The sequence below is a fragment of the Natrix helvetica genome, assembly GCF_964273705.1.
Source record: "Natrix helvetica genome assembly, chromosome: 3".
NCBI lineage: Eukaryota > Metazoa > Chordata > Lepidosauria > Squamata > Natricidae > Natrix > Natrix helvetica.
The window spans coordinates 108,716,056-108,736,270 of NC_138549.1; the positions used below are offsets into that span (position 1 = coordinate 108,716,056).

Sequence of the window (20,215 nt, forward strand, 5' to 3'; positions counted from 1 at the left end):
ACATAGAAAATAATTCAGAGGAGCTATTTCAGAAGGCAGGAAGACACCAAATACTTTAAAGTAGTTTTAAAGTTTAGAGTATTTTAAAGCAGCTGTATCTTTAATGAGAATCATTAAAGCATCCACCTCTTTCGAGATGGGGGGGACGACGACTCAGAGAAGACTGAAAAAAGGCACTGGGCTTTTTCTTATTTTTGCAATTGAAGCATATATTCTAAACCATTGTCTGAAACATGTATAGTGATAAATAGATATTAAGGCTATTATGTGGTAATATTATAAGTCCGTCCCCCCCCCCCCCCGACTTCCAAAATTGCATCTAAACACACCACCTTAGCTTTTAATTTTCACTCTCTTCCTTTAGGACACACTAGCATATGCCACAGCCTTGCTGAATGAAAAAGATCAATCAGGAAGCAGTAATGGATCTGAGACCAGTCCAGGCAATGAGAATGGAGGCAGACATCTACAACAGGTACGTAGTAGGATGGTTTTTGTTTAATCTATGACATATTGACAAAACCAAGCAGCCTGTCAAACATCTAGCAAAGAACCTGTATAGAGACATGGGAAATATCTTACTCCAACTTTTAAAAATCAGTCTGTTGTAGGAATTATGTATTACGTGATGAGACTGAGAAGTGTGTATGTGATTACTAACTCATCCCATAATATCCTATAATACAAAGAAAGAGTTTTCATATATACAACAGTCATAATACTAAGTATACTTCTATAGATCTACTCACCCACTTCATAAAAAAAGACTTAAATTACCTCAACCAACATAAGACAGGGACAGTCTCTGGCCAGAAACAGTGGAGGGAGAAATGGAAAGATTGAAAACCTGAAGAACCATAAATACATCAGACACAAACTGGAATAATAGGATAAAACTCCATGAATTTAGGAAAACAAAAGAGGACTGTGCAAGAACAAAAAGAAGAAACACAACAAATTTCAGTTTCCCTCCCTCCAAATGAACTAAACAGATATCAATAGAATACAAGATGTCAATCAGAACATTTAACGATTCTGATAATTGTTCTGTAGCCATTCCAAGGATCTTGGTTGAGTGTAATACCTTCAATTAATGCTAAGATTCTATTTGAAGGGATGATCGAAATCAAACTCTTTGAATTAATTCATTCATCTGAAGCTTCACATAGTCCTAATAATAGCTTACGTGATGTGCTTTGTTTTTAAGGCCCTATTGCCTTCAGTGGCAGGCCAGCGCTAAAGGAAATGGTGAACATGGGCAATATTCAAACATTATGTAGCAGGTAAAATGTCACAATATAGTCATAGCAAGATTATATTATACATTGCACTGTATTTATACTCCATCTGTCCTCTGATAGTTCATGGTAGTGCTGATCTAATTTATATTGCATTTATTTCTAAACTAACCTTTGATGTAGTCAAAGTTTTGAAAGTATTTCCTTAGATGAAATTAACACTTCAAACCTTGAAATATTCAAATGAAAGCTCTATCAATAGCAACTTCATTTGTTTGTTGAACAACATATGACAATATAGATTTGGCAACAGGAAGACTTGTGTACATCTGCGTTCTCCTCATTTTCACCACCAACCGATATTAAAAGAGAGTTATCTCTGATTCTGGATATATTCTAACATCATCATGACATGGAGCCATTGATAGCTTTGTCTTCCATGAATTTGTTTTAAGTGCCATATGTTGAGGGATGTTGCTTTTTAATACAGCAAATTCCATACATGCATCCGTTTTAGTGCTTCTAATCATGGTGTGTTATCCTAGCCTAATACAGGTAGTCCTCGTTTAACAACTGCAATTGGAACCGGCAACCCTGTTGCTATGTGTCAAGATCATTCAGTGAAACTTCATGCGACCACCCCTGACTTACAATATCAGTTCCACTTTGGTCATTAAGCATATCACCCATGGTTGTTAAGCACATGACTGAAGCTTCATGCCTGCCTTTTTCTCCATGAACTTTTGTCGGTCTGAAGTTGGCTGTGAAAGTCGCAAACGATGATCACGTGACTGCAGAACGCTCTGACCATTGTAAATGCACGCCAGTGGCCAGGCACCCAAATCGCTATCCCATGAACACAGGGACGCTGCAAGCTTTGTGCTATTGTAAGGTTGAACAATTGCTTAACAGGGCAGTTATTAACCGAGGACTATCTCTATTTCACATTCAGTTCATCTGCTCCTTTTGTGAAAAATATAGGGTTAATTTCTGGTTTCCAAAAGGCAGTTGCTAAATGATGCACAGGGCATCATATTTGACACCTTCCTACAATAACTATTCGTTCAGTTTAAACAACCGCATAACCTTTCTAATTCTTTTGTATTTTTTAAAAGGGATCAGTATCTCCCATGATGATTGGTGAACCTAAAAGTGACCTTGAAGATGTGGATACTTAATTGATGGCTGCAAGCTGAAGGAGAAAAAGCTCCTCTGAAGTGGGGAATACCCAGTACTTTCATGATATGGCTGGAATCCTTTTGTTTTCACTTTTAGAGGAATCTGAAGTAAATGCTTTCAAAAGATCAATAGGTACTTTGTAATGAGTTAAAAGTATTCTTCAGTTGAGAAGTTCCAGCATTAGGCTATGAAAGTCTCCCTGCATCTGCTATGGTTCTTATAGATGCTAGTTTAGGTATGAGTAAAACACAACAAAACAAAAACCCTGTCAAGATTCCACCCATTTAAGAACAGTTATCAAGTAATTGAAACTTTTATGTGAACATTTAATGAGTGAATGTAAAACTTTTGCTTTTCTGTGATGCTGCAAAAAAAAAGAAAAAAAAAGACTTGGGTTTTTATACAGAAGAAAAAATCAGATTGCCTTTACATATAAATGGCAAATTTTTAATCTTTTTTTTTATTGAATAGGAATATTCAAAATTATGTAAAAAATGTGTGATTTACACTTGGCATTGTAAAATATTAGTTAAGAATAAATTTACACAAGGACTTTTGTATTTAATATGTCTCTAGGTAATTTGTATAGTGCTTTACATAAAGGGTTGTTTTTAAGAGAGCCCTTTTATTGTAAGGATGATTATTCCTTATGGAATGGTTTTGGTACAAGTTAGTCTGGAATCGGTAATCTTTTTTCCTGATGCTGTGTGCTTAAAGGGTAAGAGCAATAAAAGAGCTTTGTTTATTCCAAGAATACAATTATGGCATCAGTAGAACTTTTTAGAAAATGATGAGTACATTTAACAAAAAAGCACTTTAAGACAGAATTTTATTGCTGTTTGCCTCCTGAAATCATCCTTCTACTTGGAGACATATTGAATAAACCGTTGTGTTAATAATGTGATCTGCAATCATTTGCTTATATTTCTAAACTGAAAAAGTAGAAATTGGCTTTACATGATTACTTGAGTAAAGTAGGGACATTTCAATTTTTTAAAAAAATTAACACAGGCAAAGGATTGCAAGCTGTTTTGCTTAGCTAGGCAGCACTTGAAATACAACAAGTGTAATTCTTTCATAACTGGAAACAAAAACTGAATATGAGTATGCTTTTGTTCACCACGTGAAATGCAGTTAAATAATCTCTTAAACTACTCTCAACACTTTTTCCCACACCAATGTTGAATCCCAGGGGGTTTTTTTTCAGCTTTTTCTTCATTTGCTTTTCCTTTTGCTTTTGTTCAAGGATTTCTGCCTTAATTTATACAAAATATACCATGCACATGAACTGGGGGGAAATGCTCAGAGTGCCTGGACAATTTGCCAAGTCAAAGGCACAAGCAGCCAAAAAGTGCCTCTTTTTTTTCCTTTTATTACTGTTACAAAAACTGAACTGGCACATAAATTACTTCACTGTTGTGCGCTAGTTGTGAATATAACAGGTCATTTCACTGTTGCTGGAAAAAGGCCGCACATCTTCCAGTTGAAATTCTCTGCCATACGGGTGAGTCAGAGAAGTACTGTTAAAAATGACTCTTCAGCTGAATGAATGTCTTCTCTGAAGGTGGTACTTTCAGTGAAGTTAGCAGAAACTCAGATATTTTATTAAGCCTTCAAACATTTTAATACAATGTTTAAAATTTAGAATAAATAATGTTCCTATTCCATCCTGACTCTGTCCCCCTATCTTCCATTTAATTTAAATGAAAGTGAGTTAGAGAGCTGATCTGAATGGGAAAGCATCGGTCCAAAATCATTTAAATTTGCATAGTTTCCTATGGAAAAGGGGGTCTTATCCCAAGTTGAAGCAGGGCATTTATTTTCAGAATCACAGGGTGATCTGCTTCACCACTATACTTTCTAAAACCACAGCAAACTCTTTTCTGCTTTACTCCCAGCTTGTAGAGAGTTAATGGCTATGGTTTCAAATATAATATTTGGTCAATTATTTGGCTTCCAGCTTTATCACTTCAATCGGCTGAAGACTTTGTTTTAAAGGAACTAATTTGCCGTGCAAATTGTCACACGTTTTATGTTGCGATCTCTTTTACTGCTATCTTTTTGGATGAAAAATGCATTTTATACATAATGTTCTATAGGATTGGGGCAATTACAATTCTGTTGCATCTTCTCATTGTGTACAATTGTGTTTAATTAGTTCCCAAGGCAGTGAAAAATGGAAGGGAGAGGCAGTTTCCCTGAGAGAAAAAAAATCCTGTTCAATGGAATAAAGGTTATCTATACCTCTCACCAAAAAGAAAAGGATGCCTGATTATTAAGTTAAAGAACAGAGCCTAGAGGTGAGGTCTGTGAGTTTGATCCTAGGTAGCAGATTTTCCTCTCTGGGCACAAAGAGAAACTATCTGGTGCAAACTCCACATAGGTGTCAGTGTTTTACAGCACTTTCTGAGCAGTTTACCAATGTCAGCATATTGCCCCCAACAGTCTGGATCCTCATTTTACCAACCTCAGAAGGATAGAAGGCTGAATCAACCTTGAGCCCATCAGAATCGAACTCCTGGCTGTGGGCTGAATTAGCATGGAATACTGCCTTCTAATCACTGTACCACCAGAACCGTATCAGTATGCTATTTTACACTGAAAGACGTGAGGGTATTTAAGGATATTTTTCATACCTATCTTTACATAATCTGGTAATTTATATATCTCATATTTTGTTCTGCCATATGTTTGACAATGGGTATCACGTATGAGTTTGAATCTCTAATGAAAAAAACCAAGATATGATACAAATTAGATTTCTTTTTTCCTTTCCCCTTTCCTTAAATATATAATTGTAGAAAAATGCAGAGGAGGGGTTTAGTACAGTTTCATAAATGCAACCACATTAAAACTGTATGAAACTTTATTTCAAAAAGAAATTGCTTTATAAAATGTTATATAAAACATAATAAATAGAGTCCAGATAAAAATGTAAAATCCACAGCACAAAACATCTTCTCAAGCAATTACTTTGTAGATGATACATTTGAGTAATAACTCCAAAACAACATATAAAGAGTCACATGCAGTTTACTCTATTCATGATTTGGTGTTCTTTTTGTCTTTCTAAAGCAGAAATGCAACAGGCTCCACTACACATTTACTTTGAACTAAACTTGCATTTAAGTTTACATTTAAAGAAACATGTATATGGCCCCTTAGTTAAAAATATTTTTCCCCTTAATTGAACATACACGTGGTTAAAGACTCAATTATATAGGCAATGAAACATTTGATAAGAGGGGAAAAGATTTACATGACACTAATAGCCTACTTTGAAAAGCCAATTTCAAATACCAAATACTTTGTTAGGAAACTACACTGTTTGGTGAAAGTTACCCAGCGTTTACTTGGTTTCATGGTTGGCTTAAGGCAGGGGTGTCCAAACTTGAGAACTTTAAGACTTGTGGACTTCAACTCCCAGAATTCCCCAGCCAGCCATGCTGGCTGGGGAATTCTGGGAATTGAAGTCCACAAGTCTTAAAGTTCCCAAGTTTGGACACCCCTGGCTTAAGGCCTCTCATGCAGGAGTCCTAAGTCTTCAGTGCTTTGAAAAGCTTCAGGTTTGCTTGTATAAAACTATTCTAACATTGATCCAGTAACCTTCCTGGAGCCCACTTATTATTTTTTTCAGCTACAGTTTCCAATATTTTTCAGAATAATAATCATAAGAGGATGGAGCTGAAAATTATGCTTCAGTGATATCTAGGAGACTAATAATTCTCTACATTGATCCAGTCTCCTTGGAGAAAACTGCTCTCATTTTTGCAGAGCTTCCTCTGTATTTGTAGATACAGAAGCTAACACAGTTCATTTACAATAATTTTAATATGTTAAGTATTACAATTAAGGTAATTGTTTTCTGTGTGAAATAAAAGAAGAGAAACGTCTGCTTTTCAAAAGTTAGTATAAGGATACAATAGGATAAAATCCTACTTCAGACCAACTACAACTCATTAAGCGGTTTTATATAATGGCACTGGAGAATGACGGAAAACAGTAATGTGTACAATCTAGATCAGATCTCCCCTGCCAGGTGTCAAACTTGTGATGGACGTCACGTGACAAATTGCAAGTTTTTCCCCTCTTCGCTAAACCGTTGCTGGGCATGGCCAGCACACGATGCACCCAGGCCACGGGCCAAAAGTTTGACCCCTCTGATCTAGATCCTAGGCTGTTTCAGGTTGAGAGTACAACAACCATAGAAGAAGAAGTGAGCAGAATCAGGAGAAACACTTCCCAACTCAAATTGTATTTGAACGCTAGCATACCTTACTTTATTGTATTTTGCTTTATTCAACTTTGCATATACTGAATTTTTTTAGTAAATTGAAGGCTTATGACAACCCTGCGTCAAACAAATCCACTGGCACCATTTTTCCAAGAGCATTTGCTCATTAGTAATAAAGAACCTTAATTAAGGTATGTACATAGTTTTTTTAGACATATTACTATTTTACCCAGAGTGCAAACCTAACTTTTATATGCAGTCAGAAACCCCCTCCCTCCCCCTTCCCAATAAAAAATGTGTGACTCAACTTCATTGTAATATTTGCTGATCTGAAACCCAACCTGCAATGTCTGGCAGATATGCTTGTTTCTTTTTAAAGCATTAAATAGTTAAATGGTTACGTAACAGTTTAACTACAAAGGATCTTCTATTAATTGCATGGGGCCTTTAGAAGGAAGGGTTAATACAGCCCATGGTTTGCCTATGTTTGCCGCAAAATATTACCATACAACTTGTTATATAAAAATATTTTAAAAAGCAGGATATAATGTTAATTGGTATGCTTTGCAATTAATCTGCTATCCTGGGCTGATCCATAATGTTAATACTTTCACCTTTTACAATTTTAAGCACCACTCATATATACACTTACGTTTCTGGTTATAATTCAACCAATGAAAGGTTGGGGCCAAGCTAAAGAATTACACAGAAACTGTTACCTTCTTCATCCTTCTGCCTGCTCCTCCCCTAGTCATCTACGCAACTATAAGCAAAATGCTAACGGATAGTTGACAAAATAGATATTCTAAAAAACCTGGAAATCACCAATTGCAACTAAAAAGGTGTTGAAAAATCATGTATAATGATTGGTGAAAGACATTTTACAAATGCAGTTTAACTGATATTACCGAGACATCAAAGACACCCATCTCTTGAAAACAACAATGGGAATGTTGCTAGAGGGACAATATTTTGCACAATTGCAGCATCTGAAATTGTTGTGCTAAGGCTATCACAAGCAATCCCAAACTGTATTGGAGTCCTGCTCTACAAACTACCGTGTTTGCTAGTGTGACCATATATGGCAATTGTCAAAATTTGTGGGTCCTTGGATAGGTGGAGGCTGGAAAAGGTAGAATTGTCACTTGTTACTGGAACTTTGCTTCTCATCCTCTAAGAGCCTTTTTCTACAACAGATGGCAACTGCAGTTGCTCCTTTGCTTTCTGGACGGCTGATTACAATGCAGGTGTTGTCCATTGAATATGCCCCAAGAGTGTTGGAGCTATGTGACTGGGCATTACATCCTGTTAGAGTCCAACCATCGTCACAGGTCTCCATCACCTAAGAAAAAGGAATTAGAGGGTTTTTTAATCAATATATGGTTGTACGCTCTGGGAGTACGCTCTGCCGGCAACCAGCCCACAACCATACAGTGTATGCCCAGAGTGGCCACTGACGGAAGACTTTGTTTGGAAGCCACTGAAAAAGCCAAGCTAGGATGGCGGCAGCGGAGGTGCCCTGGCTCTGCAGGGAGAGCTGGCCCAGGGCATTGTGAGGCTGGGAGGCGTGCGAGCGGGAGTGGAACAGCTGCTTACACAACCCATCCTCTCCAGCCATGCAGAGCGCCATTCACTGGCATTTTGAAAGCGCCAAGCTGCAGGAGCTGGGCGGCGGCGATCAGGTGCTCACACAGCTTGGCAATACCCCTAGGTCAGTGAATGGCACTGTGTCCGGCTGGAAAGGGGGTTTGCCAGGTGGCTGCTCGTGAGCGTGGTCGCTTCATGGCTGCTGTGTTGCGCTGCAGCAACAGCGCAACCCAGCCGTTTGCCCCAGAGGCTGTGCCCGGTTCTTTGGGAGCCCACTTGCAAGAGAGCAGCTGCCCGGCAACCCCCCTTTCCAGCTGGGCATAGCGCGGCTCACCAACTAATGGTATCCCGAAGACACCAAGCAACACGATCACCTTTGACACACACACACTGGTTCCCACAGCTTGGCACCTTCGGGATACCACTAGGTTGGTGAGCGGCGCTCTGCCTGGCCAGAGAGGGGGTTGCCCAGGGGGCTTATTTGCGGGGGAGGGCTTATAATTTTGCCCACCAGAAAAATGTGGCATGGCCTTATTATCAGGACGTGTCATATTTTCGGGGAAACACTGTATTAGATAACCTCCTACAGTATTGAACATGAATGAGGCACTAGTTCTCTTGTTCCTTCTCTAGAAGCTCCTTTTATAGCAGATCTTTATAGCAAATTATTACTGGACTATCTGTGACAGAATCCACAAAACTCATAAACCAGGTCAGGTAAAGAACAAGAAAATCCATGTACACACGTGTTAACTTTAATTAATGCTAATGTTGATTAGTTTTGATTTTGGCTGCTGGAAGTTAACATTTTGCAGAAGCCCAGCCCGTTTGATTAATTTATGGGACAATCTGTAGCAGCCTTTCCCCACCTACTCAATGGCCGTGCAAGGGATTGCACAGAATCATTTTCATCTTCAATTCATAAGCACTTGCACTTCTTAGGAACAAGTTACCATAGTTAGACTGAGAGATGCCATCAAGAATGATATATGCATACCTTTGTTGAGTATTCCAGGGGAGGATGTCCCTGAACTCTGCACTCAAGGCTGGGTGCATGGCAGCAGGAAGCATGCACCATTGCTTCTCCTTGTCCTACACAGTGGGCCTGGCTACTGTCTGCCTGGTGTACAGCATTGATGCCGCCACTGAGATCTCCAGTCAGAGAATGGGTGCTGCAGCCTGCCAATGTAGATCATATTAGGGCATTTTGTAAAAGATTCACCTGAAGTATATACATGGCTATCAATATTAGCTAACAGTGCTGGAGGGTTTTTTTTGTGCACAAGATTAGAAAATAAATGGCAGTACATCTCTCAGTCTTTGTATTCTCACATGCAAAAAGCAAAAAACCTTAGGAAAGGGAAAATAGAGCTACCAACTTTGGTTTTTAATTTTTGCAAAATGCTCAAATAATTTTCTAACATTTTCACATTGGATCAGATGGGAAATGCCAGGCATTATAGCACAAGAACAAAGTAGAACCCGGAAAATCTGTATCAAAGAGTTTTAGGTGGTCATTTAAGGTGGCAAATGTTAGAAGATAGTGAGAAGCAGGAATTGTATCTATCTCCAGCTGATGGCGCAGGAGGGTCTATGAGTGGGTTGTTCAATCCTTATTTGCCCAAGAGACTGAGTCAGAATTTAAGCCACACCTCCAGCTTCCTCTGCTGATACCCAATTCCGACTCAGTCTTGCCCGAAAAGAGATGTAAAAAACCTTTGCTGTTAGTGAAAATTGGTTTTCTTTCCTAGAATAGTTTGAAATTTTTTTTCTTTTAATTAATTTGATGTCTATACTGGATGGAAGGTGTTTGAACTTGGCTCACAAGTTCTTTCTTCCACCTGCTTGTGCTAGAGTAGCTAATTGTATGGGCTAGATCCTGCTGGATGTCCCAGGTTCCTCGCAGGCAAGCTCCAGCTCGGCCGGCCATCGGAGTCCATTGCGGCTCCGTTTAAATTGCTTCCGATTACTGACTCATGAGTGGGCCAGGGAGGTTACCCTGCGTTGTCGCTGGCTCTCAGGGGCTGCAGCGGGCGGACATCGAGCCTGCAAGTACGAGGAGCGTGTGTGCAGCACGCCAACGTTCCCACATAGCTGCAAATGGTCCAGAACGACAGGAGGGCGCAATCGGTGCTGGCTGTGAATTGCAGAGGGCTGCGCGGCCAACCGGATGATCTCGGGGCCGTTTGCTCACCCGCACCATTGGTTTTGTCTGGAGGCTTCTCCCTCGTGAGTATGGGGCCTTGGGGGTGGCCATTTTTGGGAGAGCTTCTTGGGCGGTGGCCATCTTGGAAAGGTCCTTGTGGCGGTGGCTATTTTGTTAGTGGCCATTTTGTTGAACCTCCAGGGGGGGGTCACATGGTCGGTAGCCATTTTGTTTCCCTTTTTCTCTGCCACGAGGCTCATTGCGACTGCAGGTTACAGTGAGGTCAGTCGCAGATTAACAACAGGAGTTTTTTGCTATGTTGGTTGCTGAACTGGTCAGGTGCGGCTTTGGGCAGAGCGTTTGCTACAAGACCATGGCTGATTCCCGCGGTGAAAGTAGCTCTGGGGCGACTTCTGCAGCTCCTTCAAAGAGCTCCAAGAAAAGAAAGGGTTCCCCACAGGATCCTCCTCCACTGGTGAAGCAAGCTCCCTCCAGGCAAGGGGGTGCAGGGGATGGGGAGAAGACCAAGCAGGGAGGCGGAGATAAGGCCCCTTTGCCCTTGGTAAGGTCCACACACACCCATCTGAGGCGGCTCCACTTTCTCCATCCCCTTCCCCTTCAGGGATCTCTGGTTTCCCAAGGGCCAGTTTGATCTCACCCCCACTCTCGGAGGTGGAGGATGAGGAAGGCGAGTACCATCCGCCTACATGCATTATGCCTGTTCCTGACCCAAGGCATAGGAATCAGCTGGCACCCAGGCCTGGGCCTAGTCATGACATTGGTGATTTTGAGGACTTACCTGATAACATTCAATCTCTTATTCATTGAGTCATTGCACATGGCGTAGCCCTCCAGGGTCGCCCTTCTGACCAGGCGGCCGCAGAGCTAATGGAGGTCATCCAGGATCCAGTAGCTCGATCAGATAGGATGCAGAGAGAGGTCTTACCCTGACCACAAACGCAAGCCTTTATGGCTGGGGGGCATTGTTGGGGACACAGTGTCCTCTTCTACTATTGGACACTGGTTGCGAGCTTGTATTGCCAGAGCTTATGAGGCGAAGGGAAAGCCAGTGTCCCATGGGATAACTGCTCATTCAACTAGGAGTGCGGCCACCACAGCCACGTGGAACACTCAGGCTCCGATCGGAGACGTTTGTAGAGTTGCAACGTGGGTTTCCCCCTCACCTTTCATTAAGCACTATAGATTGGATGCGTTCGCATCTGCTGAGGCATCATTTGGGCGTAGGGTGCTGCAAGGAGTACATTGCGCCCTCGGGTACCACGAACCAGTGAGTTCCCGCCCTAGGGACTGCCGCTTTGGTATGTCCCACTCCTGGACCCTCCTGCGCCATCAGCTGGAGAAGGAACGTTGGTCCTACCTGAACGTTCTTCTCAGCGTGGCGCAGGACGGTCCAGGTCCCACCCTAGTTATTGTTTTTGGTTAGGCCTGGGTCCCTGGGGGCTACTAGTGCTGTGGGCAGGGCCTGTTCTTTCGTTTCTCTAGTTGGAGCTGCGCCTCGTCGGAATTGGATATCAGCAGAGGAAGCTGGAGGCGTGACTTAAATTCTGACTCAGTCTCTTGAGCAAATAAGGATTGAACAACCCACTCTGCCCTGCGCCACGCTGAGAAGAATGTTCAGGTAGGACCAACGTTCCTTTCCTTCTGTTGTGTTGCTAAAAGCTGGTCTCTTCAAGTAACATACCATTAGTCACCCGATCTTATAAGTCTTTAGTATCTTATGCATAGAAGACCTATTTTAGCCCAAATCCTATTTGCTTCAACTTATACATAATATCTCTATATCAAAAATGTTGCTTCTTTAGTTACTATCAAGAGAGCTGTCATTGCATACCTGTCAAAACATGGCTATCTTGGATGCAGCTAACACTTTTCATAGCTGTGCCCTCTGTGGTCTGTGAATGGCTATTAACCTGGCAGTCAGCCTTGGGCCAAATGCAACACCTGGCTATAGCATAGACACCTTGGCCTCGAAATCTGTTATGAGCCACACACTCCTTCTTGCCTCCAATATCCTAGTATTTGGGAGAGGGAAAAAAGTGAGAATAAGATACCAAGAATGGCATCAAATTTGATTTCCATATCTGGCTCAGATACAGATCTGCGTATACAACTAATTAAAATTAAATAACAAACGACACCATCTTACCTCAATGTGCTCCCCCCTCCGCTTGCCATTCTTTGATAAACTTGAGCAGCTGAACATGTCTTCATTGCTGTTGCATCGGGCAACAGCTGTTGCTGCACTGGTTGAGTCAGACAAGGAAGACCACACAGAGCGACAGTACAGTTGTTCCTCTGAAAGAGAGTGGCTAGTGGTCACCACTAAGGACTAGCAGAATCCCCATTTGTTTAGGACTATCTCCAGGCTGTAGTTCAACCACTTGGAAAGATCCTATCTTTGGAAAACACATTGCGCTAACACATATAGTTAACTGAATAAGCCATAATTGGCCATAAACCAGAGGTGCTGAAGTTTGAAATATGTCTTGTTTGTGCTTGCATTATTTTAACCTTGAAAACCCCAAAATAAAGACAGGAATTAAGAGGGCTAAGACCCCCTCCCCAATATTTTCCTGAGAGTTCCCCAACCCACTGCCATTCTCATGAAGATAAAAAAGGGAGGGAGGAGGGCACACATTCAGATTTGCAAGGTTCTGTTGCTAAAGCTCTTCTAATAAAACTAGCTTAGAACTGCCCGGTGTCTGTTTCATAGTTTAGTGTACCTGGTGACATTACTATACCACAGACATGTCCTCTGTGATCTCCAAGGAGGGACTGATGGCAAAAGTTGAAAAGATTAGTCATTCTTGCCATAAAACAAGAATTATAAATTGCAAAAGTTGGATTCACATGACACTTAAAGCCAATATTAAACAAATCACATTAAAGTTGAGTGCAGTTCATGAATAAAACAAAATTGGCTATTTGGAGGAATTGGATTGGATTAGATTAGATTAGATATCTGCCTATCAGCAAATATGCTTACATTTTGGTTATTAATTTGCTTAAGTTACAAATGTTGATTCAATTTAAGAGTAAAATAGATTTTAAAAGATTAATAGTTTAAAAAACTAGCGAAAGATATGTCACTTAATATACTGATTTTTAAGAGAGAGTAGGGCCAAATATATAGTGCAACACAATTTGGACTTAATAAATATACGATCATTGCAGTAAAGAAAGTAAATTAATTAATTCACAAGATACTCAACTTTTAAGTAAAAAAGCATCAAAGGTCTAGCACCTAAGTGAGTTTATAAATATCTGGGAATTTTGGAAACATCAGATAGTTTGTACAACAAAGAGAAAAATATTATAAGCTCAAATTAGTACAAATGATTAAAGAAAATCCTAAAATCTCACCTAATTGGTGGAATCAAACAATTCATGTGCAATATCAATAATTAGATTTATTACAGGAATTTTGAACCTTGTTCATCTTGACCAGCAAATCAGAAAATTGATGCCTATAAATAATGCTTTATATCCTCATATTGCTATTGACAGATTGTTTTTTCTCCAAGAAAGACTTGGAGGGCTAACACCGATTAAAGGTAAAATAAAGAATGAAAATAAAGCTTAATGATTACATGAAGACAATAACAAAGCTTTATTGAATTAATCTCACAAAGAAAGGCTATTTGGGGAAATGGAATCTCAGTGACTATAAAAAGCAACAGCTTGAAATGAAGTTAGAAAATTGGAAAAGCAAAGCAATATCTTCCTTGAAAGATATTGAAGGAAAATTAGACAACAGTAAAACATGAAAATGGCTTAAGAATAAAGTATTTTAAAAAGGAAGTGTTGTAAGAGGAATGCTTTTTATTGCTCAAGAACAAGCATTAAGTACAAATGTTATCAAAACAAAAGTAGAAAAGATCAGTTTAGATAGTAAATGCTGGTTGTGCCAAGGAAGAAACCACTGACCATATAATAACTGGATACTGAAAGCTAATTACAAAAAAGGCATAGTGGAATTGGGAAGATATCACTGGCATTTTGGTTGAGAGTACAAATTCACCTTCAATTAAGAATTGCTGGAAACATAAAATTGCAAATAACATCACTGAAAGTCACAGGGCAAAAAAATTATGGTATTTAAAATTCAGACTGATCAACTCTTTGAACATAATGCACACCCTATTACTATCTTTGTAAGGAATCATTTTTGGTTTATTAAATGTAATCATTCCGCTGTAACTCTGAAGACAAGAAATTAGAAAAAATGCTGAGATTTGCAAATGTAGATTGCAAAAATTTGGAGCAAATTAACAATAGTATCATTTATTGGAGTAGCAGGTGAAATATCATAAGCACTTGGAAATATTTTGGATTATCTAAATTTAGAACAATTTAGAACAGACCGATCACAACCAATAGTACGGTTGGGCTCCTTCTCATACACAGACGTTATCTTTACCATATCCAAGTCCATGGGCAGACTTCAAATCATGAAGAAGGTGCTATGACACATGATTAGTGGAATAAGAATAACGAGCTGTCACTAAAGTCTCACCTGCAACAATTTTGGAGGGAAGCCCAGCCACTCTGTTTGGTGTTAACAGCCTCTGGTCTTCTGGAAACCAAGCCTCGTTCATAAGGTTTTTGACAGAAAAGTGGATCAGTTTCTGCCTCAGCTCGGAGATGGACAGGGCAGGATTGGCATTTAAGATCATGGCTGCAATTCCTAGGACAACAAACAAGCCCTGTATTTATCCGTCAAAAACACACATGAAGATGGATTAGGTTATGTATTTAACAGAACAGAATAGCAGAGTCAGAAGGGACCTTGGAGGCTTTCTAGTTCAACCCCCTTCCAGTGTTGGAGGATTCACAACTTCTGGAGGCAAGTTGTTCCACTGATTAATTGTTCTATCAGGAAATTTATCCTTAATTCTAGGTTGCTGCTCTCTTTAATTAGTTTCCATCCATTGCTTCTTGTCTTGCCTTCAGGAGCTTTGGAGAAGTTCTACATTTTATATTTGTATAATTGCCTCAAAATGCTTTATGCTTGTATGGTTTTTTTTTACAGGAAGTCCAATTGATACTAATTATTTGCTTGGCAAAATCTGAGGCCACTTAATACAAATGCAGACTTTCTCTCGCACTTTCCCTTCAAGAAAATTATTCTCCAGTCCTCCTGCCTGAATCAGGGAAGATTTCTATATGTGTGTGCAAATGAATAATATAAGCATGAACCAACTATGCTCTTCAAATTCTAATCTGAATTAATGCCCCAGTAACATTTACATGTACTTATTTATTTATTTATTTATTTATTTAGATTTCTAAACCGCCCCCTCTCCCAAAAAGGGACTCAAAGTTATACCAATCTTAATGGCTTGAAAGGTTACACATGATGCCTTTGGTTTTCAAGGTTTTGGTCCATTTCACCCCTGCATTTCTGCTTCGTGGTTAAAGCAAATGAATGGAAAAATAAATGTCCGTTTTGATTTAAAACACCAGGAACTTTCAGTCAAATAATTTTCTCTCCTGTTTCTGAATGTGATTGAAAACGTGAATATGGTATTAGAGAGAGACAGACAGACAGACAGACAGACACATATCAACAAAAAGTACCTGTTCCATATTCAATTAAAAGTTACTTTAAATCCTAAATATCAATTCAGTTTCCCATAAGTCAGCTTCATCAGAAACGTAAACATTTCTTCTGGAAACCAATGGAATCTAAAAAGAACTAAACTTGCTTATCTTGATAATGGAATGCATACAAAATTATTTAGCTGCCTCTTCTAGAACAAGACAAGGGTAAATGCAGTCAAAAATCTACCACTTCTTTAAGCAATCCACTGATGGCATAAAACATAGATGCAATGAAAATGTCCAAATTGTGCCAGTTTAATTTGTACCACTGGTGAGTGTTGCAAAGGTAGGAATACTGGTTGCTTTGTTTTTGTAGCCCCTGGAGCTGATACAAACCACTGTGTCATCCTTTGCTCACTTTAAATACTAAAAATAGTGTCTTTTAAGACCTGATAGGCTTAATACTTCAATTTTCCCTTCCCTAACCCCACATGCAAATAAACAAATTCTGCTCTTTTTTTCCCACTGATATCAATGCATTTCCACCATGCACTGTTCTATAGATTTGAATTTTACAAACCTGAGAGTATATTTGGAATGGGGGAAAAATTTAAGGCTTTTTTCCCCATTATTGAAAATCTTGTCATGCTTGCCTCAAAGTCACTTAACAGGACATGCATTATTGATAGTTCACCTTGAAAAAACCTCATTATAATAAACAAGATGTCAGCCTTGCAGGACATCTTTTTCTCTGGATCTTCAGGGCTGCCCCACTTAGTGCTGTGGGAAACTGGGAGGGAGAATTGCATGGAGTTGCAGGGATATCTAGCCATAATAACATTCCTGTCTCCGAAGTGAGGCGTGGGAGGAGTCACATATGGGTATTAACACAGCCCTTTTGCCCTGGAGGCTGAGGTAAATCTTGAGGCCACACCTCCGTACCTCCTCTGACCTCCCAGATTAACCTCAGCCTTCGGCCCAGAAGGAGTGTTTTTCCTGACTCTCCCTCACTTCGAAGACTTCAAGGTTTTTTCCCACAGGAATTTTTTCCTTTTTTCCTTTTTTATTCCTTTTTACCTTCGGATCTGCTCCTCTCTCCACCCGTGCTCAGCGCTGCTGGCAGGCAAGCCTCGCCGCATACCAACGCGGCCCCCAAGCGGCCGGACGGCCACGTAAAGGGGGAAGTAGCCGCTGCGCCACGAGGTCCGCGGGGACGTCTGCAGGACCTCCAGGAGACCTCCGCAAGGGCGCCAGCGATCGAGGAACCGGCCAGGGCCTTCCTCCAACGTTCCCGAGCCTCTGAGGAGATTGATTGGACCATGTGATGGACATGTGGGTGCAGGGGAAGGGACTTGGGCTTTCTTTTGGGTGGAGAAAACCTGGAAGCTTTCCGATTTGGGTTTTCCCAGATGTGCCAATATGACACCTCTAATAAAATGGAACTTTGAGGAACTTCTACCCTTGGAGTCTTCTTGCGTTGGGGTGTTACTTGGAACCCTGACACAAGAACTAAACAACTTGCTGAACTCTTCATATTTCTGTCATACAATATTACCTGCGACATGGGCAGCTGCTTGGGATGTCCCACTCTGCGATGTGAAGCAGGTGCTGCAGTCACTAGAGGCACTAATGATATCATCTCCAGGAGCAAACACATCTACACAACGTCCAAAGTTGGTTCCCAAAGTCCCCATAGATGCAGGCTGGTCTTGGGCATTGGTTGCTCCAACTGTAATAACCTATGGTAAGAACAGCATCTTGTCAGAGCCAACTGGAGAAACAGAATTTGGAAAAAGCTCCTGACTGAAATTCTGTAGTCAAATATTGAGCATGGGATCTTCTGCGGGAAAAGTATGTTGACATCATGAAATTAAAACGCCTCCCTTAAAAAAAAAATCACAGAGTCAAACTCCCACGTGAGTACTATCTAAGCCTGATCTTACTGGTTCTTCATTGCCTTGATACTAAGCTTGGACAACTTCACACAATGCAAATATTTGTATTACACAATGGCTATTTTTGTTTATGGCAGGGCTCACAGGCCAGATCTGGCCCACGGGGTGCTTAGATCTGGCCACAGGGTCGCCATGGAAACAGCAAAAGACCAGTCCACAGTACCTCTGCCAGCGAAAGTGGAGCTTGAGGGGGCTGCTGTCAGAGGAATGCAGGAGGCCATTGCAGCTGATAATGGGGCCCAGGAAAGCTGCATGCAGCCCCCTCGAGCTCAGTTTTCACTGGCAGAGGACTGCTAGAGGCCATTACACTGAAAATGGAGCTTAGGCGCCTGTTTTTGCTGGCAGAGTGCTCGGGCCCCCACAGGGACCATCAACATGAGTGACATCTAGCTTGCCATGCCCACCCTGGCCATGGCCACCCCAGCCCCCAAACACAATGGGCGTGGGTGAAGCTTCACAATCTTCCTCAACTTTCCATTTGCTAAATGAGTTGGGACATCATTGTGACAACTGAAGAACACTGCGTTTAAAGCAGTGAGGTAACTGGTGGGTCTTGATGAGCCGAACTGGAGATTTATTAGTGCAGAGATGAGCAACTATGGCAACTTTATAACCTGGGGACTTCAACTTCCAGATGTCCTGGCTCAGGAATTCTGAGAATTGAAGTCCACAGTCGTAAAGTTGTCATAGTTGCTCACCCCTGTGTTAGAAGGATTACAAACCATTTCTGGATCATTTTTCCATACGTTTGGGGTTGAAAGGAAAACCTTGTTGTCTACTTACTTCTGGTTCTGATGCTGGGGAGTATAGGCAAGCATCATCTTTGTAGTTGCCTGCTGCAGCTATCATAACTACTCCCATCTGCACCATTTGACGACAAGCAGCATTCAGGATGGGGCTATAGGTGCCAGCCAAGGGTAGCAAAACAACCAGGGGGCTGTAGGGCTGGACAGCCAGGGTCTTTGCAATGAATTCCAGCCCTGTAGGGCAAAGGTAAAGGGCAAAGGATTAGCACCATTGCATTTCTTTTATCTAATGCAGGAGTGTCCAAGTCTTAAAGTTCCCAAGTTTGGGCACGCCTGATCTAATGGAAGCTCCAAATTTTAAAGACACAAACAGGAAGAACATTCTGGCTTTTTTTTAAAAAAAATACTTTTTAGGATTGAGATGCAGGGGGAAAACAGAAAAACCACCTAAAACTGAAAAATAATTAATTTTCCCACCTTTTAAATTAGTAAAAATAAATAGAATTCTGTATCTTAAACCTTAACCAGATATATGCATGCATTTATGAAAAGATAAAGAATAAGCACAATTTAATTTTTGAAATTTTGAACTTAATTGTGTTCAGAGTTTAATAATTTTAATATCAGTCTACAGTATTTTCCCCTTTCCTCTGACCTTTAACCACAATGCCAAGCAAAGAATTTTGATAAACTCAAAATCTTACAATTATTTTAAAAGCTTGCTTGACTCAACGAAAGTATTAAAGGCATTAACCCTATCTAACTGAACAGGATTCCTAGTGACCACATGGATAAATGCATGCAGTTTTTGGAGGGATACAAATACAGAAGTTGTTAGATCAGGTAATGGAAAGGCACACACAGGCTAACGGTAACACCAGTTCTTTATTAAGTCAGTAGCAACTATGTACAATCCAGAGAAGGTTGAGTCTGATAGCAGCCCTTTTATAGGGAGCTGTCAGACCCTTCGACCAATGAGATTAAACCTCTGTTCCCGCCAGAACAGAGGACCTTGGTGGAAACCATTATAGCTGATGCTAGTATCTAACACCCTTTCCCTCATAGATGGAGTAATCCGACTGGTTACGTAGTCACGCAGGTAGGCGGGTTTTTGGGTAGCTATGCCTGACCTGCGCAGTTCAGTCGGAGGGTATTCTTTGGACAGGTCGGACGGACCTGTTTGCTCCACAGCTCCGCTTGGTGGAAGCTCCTGGAACCTTTCAAAGGCTGGGGCTGGAGCTTCTAGAGCCGGTTCGCTTGGAGCTTGCTGCGGGCCTGCAACACAACCAGATAAGTTCCCCGGTACCCTCGAGCTTGAGCTGCCTGTGGATGGAGTGAGTTCTTGCTCCGTTTGGCTAACTCATGCAGGAGTTACCTCTGGTTGTCTTAAGAGTGGAGTTGGAGAGGTGGCCCCAGAGTTGGTCAACGTGCCTTCTCCAATTCCAACCGTCCTCAAGCTCTAGGCGGTAAGAACGAGGGCCAGTGATGCCTATCACTGTGGCAGGAACCCACAGAGTTCCCCCGGCATAGTTGTGGGCATAAACTGAATCCCCTACGCTAAAATT

General features: G+C 40.9%; 2 protein-coding genes across 4 annotated transcripts in view; one reads left to right on the plus strand and one right to left on the minus strand.

The window, feature by feature from the left end:
* The window catches only part of USP24 (ubiquitin specific peptidase 24), a 77,527-nt gene extending 72,979 nt beyond the window's left edge, over positions 1-4,548 (plus strand). For 2 of the 3 annotated variants that reach the window (XM_081949603.1, XM_081949604.1), the window contains exons 66-67: positions 365-475; positions 2,354-4,548. In XM_081949603.1, the coding sequence (XP_081805729.1) occupies positions 365-475; positions 2,354-2,416 (174 nt within the window). In that variant the 3' untranslated portion in view covers positions 2,417-4,548. Of the gene's footprint in view, positions 1-364; positions 476-1,207; positions 1,284-2,353 lie in introns of all 3 variants that reach the window. The other variant, XM_081949605.1, reaches the window with a different exon arrangement.
* Positions 4,549-5,265: 717 nt separating this feature from the next.
* PCSK9 (proprotein convertase subtilisin/kexin type 9) overlaps positions 5,266-20,215 on the minus strand; it is a 33,577-nt gene continuing 18,627 nt past the window's right edge. Inside the window, exons 6-12 of the mRNA XM_081949606.1 lie at positions 18,688-18,884; positions 17,505-17,688; positions 14,922-15,092; positions 12,552-12,700; positions 12,237-12,417; positions 9,236-9,417; positions 5,266-7,993 (exon numbers count right to left, since the gene is read on the minus strand). Coding sequence (XP_081805732.1) covers positions 7,793-7,993; positions 9,236-9,417; positions 12,237-12,417; positions 12,552-12,700; positions 14,922-15,092; positions 17,505-17,688; positions 18,688-18,884 — 1,265 coding nt within the window. The 3' untranslated portion in view covers positions 5,266-7,792. The remainder of the gene's footprint in view (positions 7,994-9,235; positions 9,418-12,236; positions 12,418-12,551; positions 12,701-14,921; positions 15,093-17,504; positions 17,689-18,687; positions 18,885-20,215) is intronic.